Raw genomic sequence first — 12561 nt, 5'->3', positions numbered from 1 at the left:
TTTATGCTCGTAGTGATCAATTCAACATGTTGGTAGTATTTCTGCACTGATTGCTTTGCAAATGCAATTAAAAGCACTACATACGGATAAACAATGACCCGTCATCACAATTTCTAGAAGGTTTATACATATATAAACACCAGGATAAAACCAGCACAGTTTTTTTTATAAATGCTAACAAGCCAGAGCGATTTTCTTTAATAAAAATGAAACAGCAAGAGAAATTATGACAGTTTAACTCATTTGTTACCCATTTCATACACTTTGCTTTATGTGAATTATGAAATTTGCAACTGAGAGATCATGTTGCACTATCAGCATACTTTAAGGTAATGTTAGACATGTAAAAGGAAAGATTGCAACAATACATGCACACAATCAATTTAAATCATCACTGATAGTAAAAAAAAACTGATTACTGCTCACACTGCAAAAATTGATGACGCAACAAGGGGAAAGAAATCGCATCACACCACAACGTTTGTAAAGTGATTCCTCTGGTTAACTCTGTCTAAGAATTTGAGGAGCAGGTGCAGATTTATGTGCTTAAATTTTTAAAATGAACAAAAGAAATAACCCCAACATACTGATGATAACTAAGGTGTTAGAGGACCATACTGACTAGGGTCCTGATCTCCATAGAGGATCATGACAATGCTCATGTTACACAATGCTCAGTCCAATTTCCTGACATTTATGGTAATCTCAGTGGAACTTATTTATTGGGAACTCTCTCACACTGTGAGATTCCTACAAGATTTACGTCCCACATAAGATAAGATGTTATTTGTATATCGTTCATGAGGGCATTTTCACAAGAGATTTGGTATCTGTGAAAATCCCATAATTTCAGCTAAACATTTGTGTCCTGCTTTGTGCTACTGAGTGTGTTGATTTATGCCTAAATTTATAAGACAATAATTTAAAACTAATGTTTTAATGGATTACTACATTTTTATATATGGATTGTACTTTTGCTTTTAAATGTTTGCAGCATTTAGCAGCTAGTTTACTAGGAACTGAGAACACCATCAATAATATTTTTTTAAAAATCAGTTATGTATGGTGGGTGAAATAAGTATTAAACACGTCATCATTTTTCTCAGTAAATATATTTCTAAAGGTAATATGGACATGATATTTTCACCTGATGTTGGTAACAACCCATGCAATCCAGAGATCAAACCATAGATGTCCATAAATTAAGTTATGTTATAATAGGTTGCAGGACTGCCTAGGTTGTTATCAACATCTGGTGAATATTTCATGTCAATAGCACCTTTAGAAATATATTTGCTGAGAAAAATAGTGACATGTTCAATACTTATTTTACCTGCTGTATATATTTGCAGGGCACAATGGCACATTCATTCACACACTACAGACAATTTTAGACATGCCAATCAACCTTATATGCATCATGTCTTTGAGAGGACTGGGAGAGGAAACTGGAGCACCCAGAGGAAACCCCTAAAGCACAGAGAGCACATGCAAACTGCACAGGAATCAATTCCCAAACCTCGGAGGTCCGAGACAAACAAACCTCTAAATCCACTGTGCTCCAGCACTGTGCTTGCTTCATGCCTGATTCAACTTTTCTGTGATTTCTCTCTAGATTTTGTCCTTTTCATGAGCTGTTACATGGCTAAAGATTTTTCCAGCTCTCTGTACAGCTTGTATGGAGTTTTTTGAGTCAGTATTTGTGTCAGAAACATACATACATCTGTAAACTTTAAAAAATTACCTAGCAAATTTTAGTTTGTGTTGACAGAATCAAACATATACAAACAATTTTACCAACAGAATGACAAAAGAATAAACTGTGAGCAAATTATGGCACCCAGCTTGTTTGCTAAATGGGAAAACATTTACATCATTCTTACTGTGATCGAAGTTCTTTATATTCTATATTTATAACTTTAGACAAATTATTCAAACATTCAATCCAGTTGCTGATTTGGTCAGTCAGTTAATGATTTAGTTTTCTTAATGAATAGTGGGAGGAAAGTTACATGAAGGGAAGTGATACTGTTAATCACAAGAATGGAGACTCACTAAGGCACTAGATAAAAGAAAAATAAGCAGATGATCAAAAACTGACTTGGTATCTAAACTGGTTCCCATTTAGCAAATGAGGTCTTTGTGATACCAAAATTGTATGCTACTTTAATGCAGAAATGAGTCAAACTGTCATATTACAATCCATAGAATAAACTTGTTTTGGTTTATATTCACACAATAACAATAAACCCCGAAAGTATACAGTCAAATTGAAGCCTGAACATTAACAATGAACTTTATCTCTTCTGTGGGAATATTCAAAATGTCTTCATCTTGTTAACATCACACACAAACAAGAGAAAAAAAACCCACAAAACCAGTATAAAGTTTCAAGTCATTTACTAAACTAATCATTATAATTATTGTTAACTGAGGTATTTCAGAATTAATTGTCAACATATGTTTGCCAGGTCCTTGTGTTTCCCAGAGGACAGAATATAAGAGGGACAAATATGTGCATTCCATCATCACTTTTAAAATGAGCCCCTTGACCCTTTGCTGCTCAGAACCGAAGATGATCTGAATTAAGTCCAGTTTAAAATCAGTTTAAAATCACCACAAAGATGAAATATAGTTCTATCATCTAATTGGGGACTGGTCATTATAACAGAACAAATAGACCAAGATATTTTAGTTTTTAAATATTTATTACGTACTGAGGCCTACTTATATCAAATCTATATTCAATTATTTGGGAATGAGATAATTAAGTCATGGCCGTGATTTACAGTAATTAATTATGTATGTATCTAATGTATCTATATCCTAATTAATACAGATCAGGTGAAGCTTTTAAGCAAGTGTCTAAAACCCTATATATGTAGACACCTTATAAATATGTGGCTGCACTTATCTTTCTAATGTCCATCCACTGATAATTCATGGCCATGACTTAATTATTTCATGATCCCATGGCCATGTGTTATTTATATAGGAATGTCACCAGCAGTGCTCCATAGAAATGCTTGACATTGTTCTTTCTGATATTTACAGATTTATATTATCATTGACTGAGAGATTATATGCCAGTCAGAGAACTAAAATTGACGATTGCCTAATTATAGGCTGTAGAAAATCTACAATAGTGTTAAAAAATGTGCTTGCCTTTGATAAAAACAAGAAATTACTATATTGCAAGCATATGGACATGAACCAGCTCTTGAAGTTATGCTGCCAGTTATTCACGTCATCTTACACACCCACACACACACACACACACACACACACATATATATATATATATATATATATATATATATATATATATATATATATATATATATATATATATATATATATATATATATATATATGTTAGATTGGGGCAATTAATGTTGTGATATTGATTTGTTCATTTTTTTGCATAAAATAAGCAACTATTCTGATTTGTCCACCTCCATTAATTATTTTTGTAAAGAAAGTGCTTAATCTAGATAAAATGGTATTTCACATGTATGCATGTATGTCTCTGCATATGTAGTGCTATACACTATACTATACAAAAAAAGACTACAAACAAAACTGTCTAGAATTAAAATGCCTCTGTTTGCCTTTTTTTTTTTAATTTTTCAATTTAATAAAAATGTTTTTCTTAACAAATCAGCAATAAGTGAAAGAGAATCATGAATCAAAGAATTATGGCACTCAAACTTGAAATTAAGAATTTCTTCGTATTTTATTTATTTAGTACGTCCCCTTTTTGCTTAATGACTGTGTACTCGAGATGAAACAGCCTTTAAAATCAAAATCAGAGTTTCGTCTGAACAGCAGGTTCAAAAAAAGGAATTTACTTAAATTTAAATATTGTCTTTATAGTTCTGTTTCAGAATTTTCTAAATTCTAATAAAAAAAAACTCTCAGTTTATTTCCAGTTTTAAAAAATCCCAGACTTTCATTCCAGACTTCTGGACACAACTGTGGGACTAGTTGAGGCATCGCATATACATGAGGTCCAGAATGCAAGAAAGTAAAACTAATATTTTCTCATTATGAGATGTTGAGATTATAATTAATAAATATATGAAAATTAAACTCATTTCTAGCCTGACATTGTTTTGTTGTAAAGATAATTTTCATTTTTATATTTTTTTTCAGAAATAAAATAAACCAAATCATCTGTCAATAGGATTAGAAAATTTCACATTAGAAATTAGTAAACATGTCTGGAACTATGCTTAATAATCTTATATTGATCAGAATCTCATAATGAGAAATTTTAGATCAGTGTAAGTCCAGCTGCAGTTGAAGGAAAAAGGCACTCAACTTTCTGCATAATTGCCACCTCTCCTGTATGTAGTGTAGCACTTTGCAGTCTAACCCCACTGTTTTTGAGTGAAAGTAAAAATTTCTATGGTGTATATGGTTGTGCTCTTTAATCCTCCCTTGACAACACTGGACTAGACTGGCAAGGAGAAAATCTTTGGTATCAGTGGCTGGGGAATAAGGCACCCAGCACAGTGAGGAAGGTTCTCAATGCAAACAAAAAGTGATTTAATGTACACATGAAATTGTGCCTGATTAGTACCACCTATAAGGCTCGCAACTTGGTCTCAAGTCTCTTTGCAGTTCTGTAGTTCAGAAATGATCCACTATTGCCACCTGTTTGTTTGCCTCAAGCCGTTACCGGTGTGGTGATTTCGGTTCCCATCCTAGAGGTGAACGTATGAAAAAGAGCTTCTACCTCTTTTTCTTTTTCTGTCCAATTATTATTATCAATTCATTTCACCCCTGTATAAAGTGTTGTCATTCTTAGAGGATCACATTGTCTGAAAAACTCTCTTACGTATACACACCATATGACAATGAAATGAAGAAACAGAACTGTTGTGTGATGTGATGAGAATTACCCGCATCAGTATTACAAAGAAAAGGAGAGCTGGATAATGTGGAACAGATCATAGAAAGAAAGTTCTAAAACTAAACCAAATCACTACCTTCATTAGGTATCAAATATTTTAAAAAGGAATATTTTGTCATTTGGATGTTTTTAGGCATAAAATAGCAAAATCTAATTGTGATTGATTGTTTTCATTTGGTATTTATTGCCGATCCCAGGATTAAAGAAATTAAGGCAAGTATTATTGGCACTCTTTTTTTGTAACATTTCATGTTGTATTTTTATGCTTATTATATTGTTGTATCATCAACTGGAAGTTAGATTCGTCCCCAACATTTCAACAGTGTCTGAAACAGACAGAATGCAAGGTTTTACAGCCTTCCTGCTATACTGCACTCAATTTTTTTGTGTCCCCAAATTCATCATCTAGTACTTCCTATCCATCAGCCTGCTCTCCCCGTGAAACAAGAGTTACCACGTGCGAGGATGATGACTAGATCATACTTCAATTGGTTCATAGAATTTCAGTATTAACTCACTGATTTTGGCAGCAATGCACTATAATGATCAGCAGGTGGCAGTATAATCCTACAGATCCTGGATAATGATTGTGACACACAGGAGGATTTGGTTGTCAAGTGCTGATTGTAAATACAGAGACCGCGCTTTCCTGTACTGTTAGAACTGATCTTGGCTATTAATGGGAGGTGTTAAAAGTCCTCTGAGCATGCTACCATCTCTGTGCAAAAGAAGCTGAAATGCCATGTCTGCAATTTCATGGCTGTAAAGGGTGAAACTTTGGTGGAAATCAGGACATCTGCTTCAGTTCCTCACTTTCATTAATATGGTGTATGATCTGAGAAGTGGCATTAAACAGCTATTAATTAATTGCAGTAGTCTGTGGCAAAAGAAGAGTAAAGTCTTGCTTAGACACTGAGCTGACGGTTGTGTGTGTTGCTGCTTTGTTGTTTGACCCTTGGGTTACTTGTAGAACACTGTTGTTGTAACAAGGCCACTGGGGGTCCAAAATGCCTCTTTGAAGATGCCACCTGACTCCAGGCACATGTGTGTGTGGTTTTTGCCTGTTATCTTGCTTAAAGATTGCACTGATGTAAACTCTTGCTGATTGTTGGCGGCAAGTGGGATTGCATGGCACACTATGTATGATGTCTGAAGGACATTAGCACATTTGAGGAGAACTTTGAGGAAGCTGTTGTCCTCAGGCTTTGGAAAAATTGGCAGTGGAAGTGATGGACTGCCCTGGGCTGCTTCCGTCACCTTGCTGGTGGTCATCATGCCAGTGGTTACTGCAGCGACGCCGGGCATTCATGAAGAAGTTGCTGACTGTGTTGAGCTCCAGACCCAGCTGTTGTGCAATGGTCAGCTGCATTTCTTTGCTGGGCCTCTTATTCTCCTTGAAGATGGCAATAAGCGTACGACGCTGCAGGTCAGTAAACACAAGGCGCTGCTTTTTAGGGATGGTGCTACGTTCCTTTAGCTGCTCTTGCTCTTTTCGCTTACAGGCTGCAGACAGAAGAGAGAACAGGAGGGAATGGAAGATGGAATCATGAGTGAGGGTTTGTCAATGACCTAAAACATCTACAGATCCAATAACTCACTGTGCTCTACATTCAGACAGTGTTATTCTTCTGACCTGAACTAATGTTCAATCTTGTTAATGACTAGAAAATTGTGACCAAAAACATCTTTTTGAATTGCACTGGGATATGAAAATAGCTTTTATCAATCTTTTATCAACATTTAAGGCATTATAGTTAACTGCATTAAAGGACATGTGCATGAAAGTTTTCCTGTTTTTTTCTGGATGCCTTAGGTGGAGTCAGGTTCTCATGGCCTTTATAAATCATGAATAGGTCCACTGAATGACGTTTTGGCTTTGCTTCTTTTGATGGCATAGCTCTAAATCTGTAGTCTGAGGCATCTAACCCAACTATGAAAGTCAGTGAGGGCTTGGGAGGCTAGCCAAAATGATAAGTGGGCAGTGCTTTTGGACCCAGGGTAGTTCTCAAATTTCAGGCAGGCAGGGGTGAAACAACAGACACAGCTGCTGCTACCTGCCACGAGCATTCAGAATTTGCTTGCTTTGGGAAACTGAGTGGAGCTGTTAATTTTCCTGCCCTCTGAATAATGACTGACTTTCTATGGAAGAAAGTGATGAAATGGTTGTATGAAGAAATCAACTTCTTATGTGCCTTGTTCCTCAGGAGGTTTATGGCAACCATAAGTTCAAATGTTCTTTCCTCACTCTTGATATATAGAAAGTACTGAAACGATTTTTTCCCCTGGAACCTCTGCATACTTGTCCAGAGAAGTGTTGAGGGATTAAATATGATGGGCTGCTGCTGCCAGTTGGGTTAGCAGCTTGCAGGAGGTCAGTCTAGCTGCATCCAAACTCTTCTGTCATGTGGCAGAGATGGGCGCAAGTGACTTTATTTACAAGAAGTAAGAGTGTGTGTGTCCGGGTGTGTGATCAATAATCAGGTGACTTTGAAATGTGTGACGAGAAATGTCCAGATCATCAGTGTTGAGGAGGTTGAGTCCATGGCTGAATCTAGCACAATATTATTGAAAGCTGTTTTTAATTATATATTCATTTCTGGCGGTTTAACTGACCACTCTTTAAAATCTTCCATGATTCTTCAGGGTGTATTTCTCCCTTGCACTGGGTGAAGTGCGAACTTAATTAGAAAGATGAACAAATAAGTAGGTCCTAATACTGTACACACTGTTTATCATATTTTTTTCTGGATTAATTGGGTGAATTAATCTTCTGGCTTGTTTTTAGCCATCATCTTCAGTGAAACTCTAAATATCCAAAAATCAGTCCACTGATATGGTGAGAGGAAACCACCTAATATTTATAGAACTGTGGGAAAAAAATGACTTTTTTCCATAAGCCCTGTTTCATTCTGGTCTTTTCCAATGTGTTCAGGGTGAAGTAGGTTTAACATTTTTTTAAATCTGGGATATACCAAGGTGCATCTTATCTTAGCCAATTCACACACTCCACATAGACAGTAAACAAAGTGAAACAAAGTCTCTTTCCCTCAGACACATGAACAAGTCTCGAAACTCTTAAGAGGAATTGCTGTGCAAAAAATTTCATTATGTGATTAGTAAAATGAGGTATAAGATCTTCGCAGTACAAAATCAGAACACTGGAGATTTATAAGGAACAGTATAAGAGTGTTTTGTGATTTCAAAACAGTTTGCTTCAAACCTCTGGATTACATTACTATTTTTTTCTGTTCTGACATGAAACTGTTTATGTTCTCTACCTTACTTGTTACATGATGATATCTCAGGTTTTTACAGAACATGCATGTTAGGTTTTTAAAATATGCACTTCTATGTAGGTTTTGTAAACCTTAGGCTTCCACACAATACAAAATGATCTTGACTCTTAAAGTAATGATTCAATATTTAATGATACCATGTTACAGTAAACTTAACTTTAGTAGCCTTTAATTATTATCTAACAAACTTTGTTCAGAATCTGGGGAAGACTTATTGTTATTTCATGAATAATGACATAGCGAAGGAATATTTTAAGTATCAAAGTTAGAGCACTTCACCTTGCTGACATGACCACTCATCACATAAAAGTATTAAGTATATTTTATTATTAACAATTACACTTTGGAATTATACTTTCTTACCATAAAATTCCTTATTATTCTCATTTTGATCGAAGCATTTATTTAAGTTGACAAATTTATGTAGACATTAACTTTTTAGTGGCCTAATATTACAGTGGTTTCATTAGTTTATCAGTCTTGATGAGTCATGTATTTGTCCATGGCTGTGTAAAATGTGTGTTCAGAAAAGATCCATATCTCCGCTCTGTATTTCTGTAATACATAAATTTAGATTTTAACCAATGTGAAGATGTTAATTTTGTAATATTCTATCAATAATTCTTACTAAAAACTGCATTACTAATCGTTTCCCACCAATCACTCTTCTGACAATTGAGATGAACTTTTTGTTTTTCAGAGTCAGTGCTTACTTGTTTTTATTTTTATCATGGCCCAACACATCGATCAGTGTACAGATTGCCCTCTTGCTTTGAGACATGATATTGTTTCGCCTTAATCAAGGGGAATGATTGTAATACTGAAAAAATGAAGAAAAAAATACTGATGTTTGTAAGTACAACTTATGAGTTGAGCCTTACAAAAAAAGGAAAAAAAAGTATAACATCTTCCTTTGGTAGAAATACAATTTGATGAGCTGCTTCCAGCCGGTTGGCCTCTTTACATCCTTGTTTAAAGGTCACTCTCTCTCCTATCGATCGGATTGGCGAGTGAACTACGAATGCAAGGATTGATCCCATCAAGCCAGAATTGATAGTATTTTAGACGATGCATGTGCAACACTGTTGGACCCTGGAGATGTGTTTACCACTGCCCTGTTCGCGTGACTCTGGTTTGTGTTGACGTTGAAATACGCAGCGCTTACGTGGAGTGTGCACTAAGTATTTCCAGCACTGCTCCTGAGATAAATCTAGCACAATTCATTTCCAGCCCCATCAGGGAAACAGACATGTTTTCGTATAATTATGTTACTGCGTAGGATCTGCATTTACAATTCACTAATACCTGTCACGACATCTTTAATTTATTACGACAGACAGTGTCAACGCATCCCAAACCTTCACTCTTCACGAAATAAATATCGATTCCAAATCACAAATCAGTATTTCTTAAGTGGTATGTTAGGAGGTGTTATTTTAAGCAAATAGGCGGTAAGTCGGTGTTATTTGAGTTTAACTGACGTCCAGAAGATTTTACCACATGCCATTTTTTCTTACATATTTCAATCTGCTCCATTTAAATTATAACAAAATTAATTCCAAGTTTTATTCATTAGAACAGAAGCACACAGCACAGTCATTTTGCCTTCATTTATTTAAGAAGTCTGCATCAGGAGACAGTCTCCATGTGTGGCAGAGTGCTGAACTGGAATAACTGACTGGCTATCTTTATCGATCGCTGTATTGATCTGTGCAAATACACTGAGATTAGACGTAGAATTCTGCTGATACGGATTTGCTTTTCATTGTTCATAGATTTTTTTTAAATGTCTGTCTTGGTCTTGCCATCTATGCTCGATTAATATCTCGTTGTCTTAAGCGTCAAATAGCAAACTAACATAATTTAATTTAGTGTCACAGCAAAACATTTTCGAATTGGTACGATTTATTCACCACTTACATGATTCTCTGACTGGTTGAAATAATATTTTTTTTTTCAATAAATAAAACGTCATTGTTAACGAATCATATTAAAAGCTTTGGCTAAAGCGCCGTCAGCTGGACTCCCGCACTTTTACATTAACGAAGTGAAAGAGCAGCATTGATTTTTGTGACTGTGATGAATCTGGAATAGTGCTTTCATTTAAATGCATTGATTGATGCCAGACCCAAAGCCCCACCTGCACACATGCGCGTATTGTTTGCGCAGCGGAGGCGTTGCATTACCCTTAAATACAACACACATTAGTATTGTTTTTAAGTTGATTCAGTTCGATTTTAATTACATTAAATTAAATTACACTGGATCACATTTGCACTGCCTGTTATCTTGTATGTTGTACACTGGGCCTGGTTTACGACTGAAGACGTGTATGTTGATGGGATGACAGTCAACTGTATTAAGGCATACAACCTAAAAGTAGTTATAGGTCTGTGCTTAAAATTTTTTTGTAAAAAGGTCGGGTTTAAAATGGTGCGCACGATTGAGAAACAAAATGATATAGATTCTAAAGTTCAATATTTATCATGGTAGCTTTGCTGTGGCCTCAGAAGTTCTCCATTTAAATAGACCGTTAAAAACAACTCGCCGAAGAATTATCCTAAAGAGCTTAAGAGCTTTTACACTGTATTTACACGTTATATTGACAAGTACTACTAAACGCACATTTTACATTTAATTCAATTTTCACCGATCCATTTAGCAGAATCCCCTGAGAAATCCCTTAGCTGAAAAAAGGAATACGATTTTGTGTTATCTACTAAACACATGCTTTTCACGTGTATATGCACCTCAGTAAATATGGCAATTTCAAATTGATCACATTTTAGTGAGTGAAGGACTGTTTACAGTCCCATCTCCCCCAACAATCGGAGGAGCACAGGGCAATAAGCAGTCACTCACATTTTTATCAGTATAATCCATTTTAAGTCGACACAACGGAATAAAGGCTTGTGGGATTTGAAAAACTCAAGGAACACCGTTATGAAATCCAAAATGTTCGGATAATTGTACTATCGGTTTTTGCGTCGGTAAAAGATACAGTTTTCAGTGTTACAGTTTCTTTCTTATATCGTCTCACTGATGAACCTGTCATCACGAGCACCTTTACACACCTGCGAGTCTAAGGGCTGACATGCGCTGGAACTCAGGCTCTTGAAGCCACTTCCACATCCTCCTGAACGTCTCCCGTCCTGATTTTAGTTTACTCCAGGGTTTAGGATTCCGCAGGAGGTCAGATAGCGTGCCTTGGGACCGAGACAATATTCTCTGGGCGAAGATAGCCTGCGGAATGCTGTACCTTTTCAGTTCGGCCGTTATTCTCTGTGCCACCTCTTTCGTGTTGATCTCCTCTGCTTGGCTGGATCCGACTGCTTGTTGAGTGATACCGGCTTCATGCCTGTCGCGCTCCGACAGCATTGATCCATTAGAGTACAAATGTGATTGACCTGTGTGGTGTAGGTTGTTCAGAGTGGACGTGATTCCGCTACCGTGGCCCCCAAAATCACTCCGACCTAGCATCCCCGTGTGAGTCTCGAAGCCTCCTCGCGATATCATCTTGTCGTTGGAGAGGTGAGTACCATGACCGTAGGCGCCAAGAGGCTGCTGCGCGTTGTGCAAAGTACCTAAACCGTTGGACAGCGGCGAGAGCGGCTGTGCCATGCAAGAAATGTCTTTGGGATAATGGGTGTACAGGTTGCCCATGGAGGCCAAGCCGCGGTCTTCGCGCAGAAGCGTGAAGCTGCCGCTGACGTTTCCAGCTGTCAGGCGCTGGTGCGCGGGATGATTATGCGCGTGATGTGGGTGCGAATGGTGGTGATGCGCGAATTTTTCCGATACCGTAGATATCGAAGGCAGGTGCTGTAGCGGTGACAGGGTGGTGTACGTGCTATTGATGGTTACGCCAGAATCGCAGGGCATACTCATAGCTGTGGGAAGAGGAGCGGACAGACAGTGGTCGTGGCGATATTCCCCAGCCCCGTCCAGTATCGAGGCCATGCTAGATACCATGATGGATGACCGGCCGTGCACCAGGTTACGGTGAGACACCGACTGTCTCGTGTGAAGAGAGTTCATCAAATTGTCCGTTTGATGAGAATGTGAAACCGTATGAAGGTTTCCGATGTTTTCCGTCCTAAGTTCCATGACCTGAAAGATGCCCACCTCTCTCTCTCTCTCTCTCTCTCTCTCTCTCTCTCAATTCCCCTGACTCCTGCCAACACACACACCTCTTTCCTCTTTCACCGTCTCTCGTGTCTCTCCGCTCACGCTGCAACTAATAAATCCGGAGCGACCTCGAAGAATTCTACTTCATTTAATTCAGCATGATTTTTATAAGGTTCGTTCTGCTTCACACGCTTCTTTATTTCCAGTAGTACATGTTCGTGT

The 12561-nt window shown here is 37.3% G+C and overlaps 1 protein-coding gene across 1 annotated transcript; it reads right to left on the bottom strand.

The window, feature by feature from the left end:
- Window positions 1-4271: 4271 nt before the first annotated feature.
- On the bottom strand, window positions 4272-12318 carry onecut3a (one cut homeobox 3a). The gene is made up of 2 exons (XM_058401329.1): window positions 11289-12318; window positions 4272-6421 (listed from the first exon to the last, which is right to left on the bottom strand). The coding sequence occupies exons 1-2, from the start codon at window positions 12316-12318 to the stop codon at window positions 6117-6119; spliced, it is 1335 nt and encodes a 444-aa protein (XP_058257312.1). The 3' UTR covers window positions 4272-6116.
- Between the last annotated feature and the right edge of the window lie 243 nt (window positions 12319-12561).

This window comes from Hemibagrus wyckioides, linkage group LG10 (genome assembly GCF_019097595.1).
Source record: "Hemibagrus wyckioides isolate EC202008001 linkage group LG10, SWU_Hwy_1.0, whole genome shotgun sequence".
Taxonomy (NCBI): domain Eukaryota; kingdom Metazoa; phylum Chordata; class Actinopteri; order Siluriformes; family Bagridae; genus Hemibagrus; species Hemibagrus wyckioides.
Note: the sequence above shows the minus strand (reverse complement) of the source record. Positions and strands in the feature narration are given on the sequence as shown.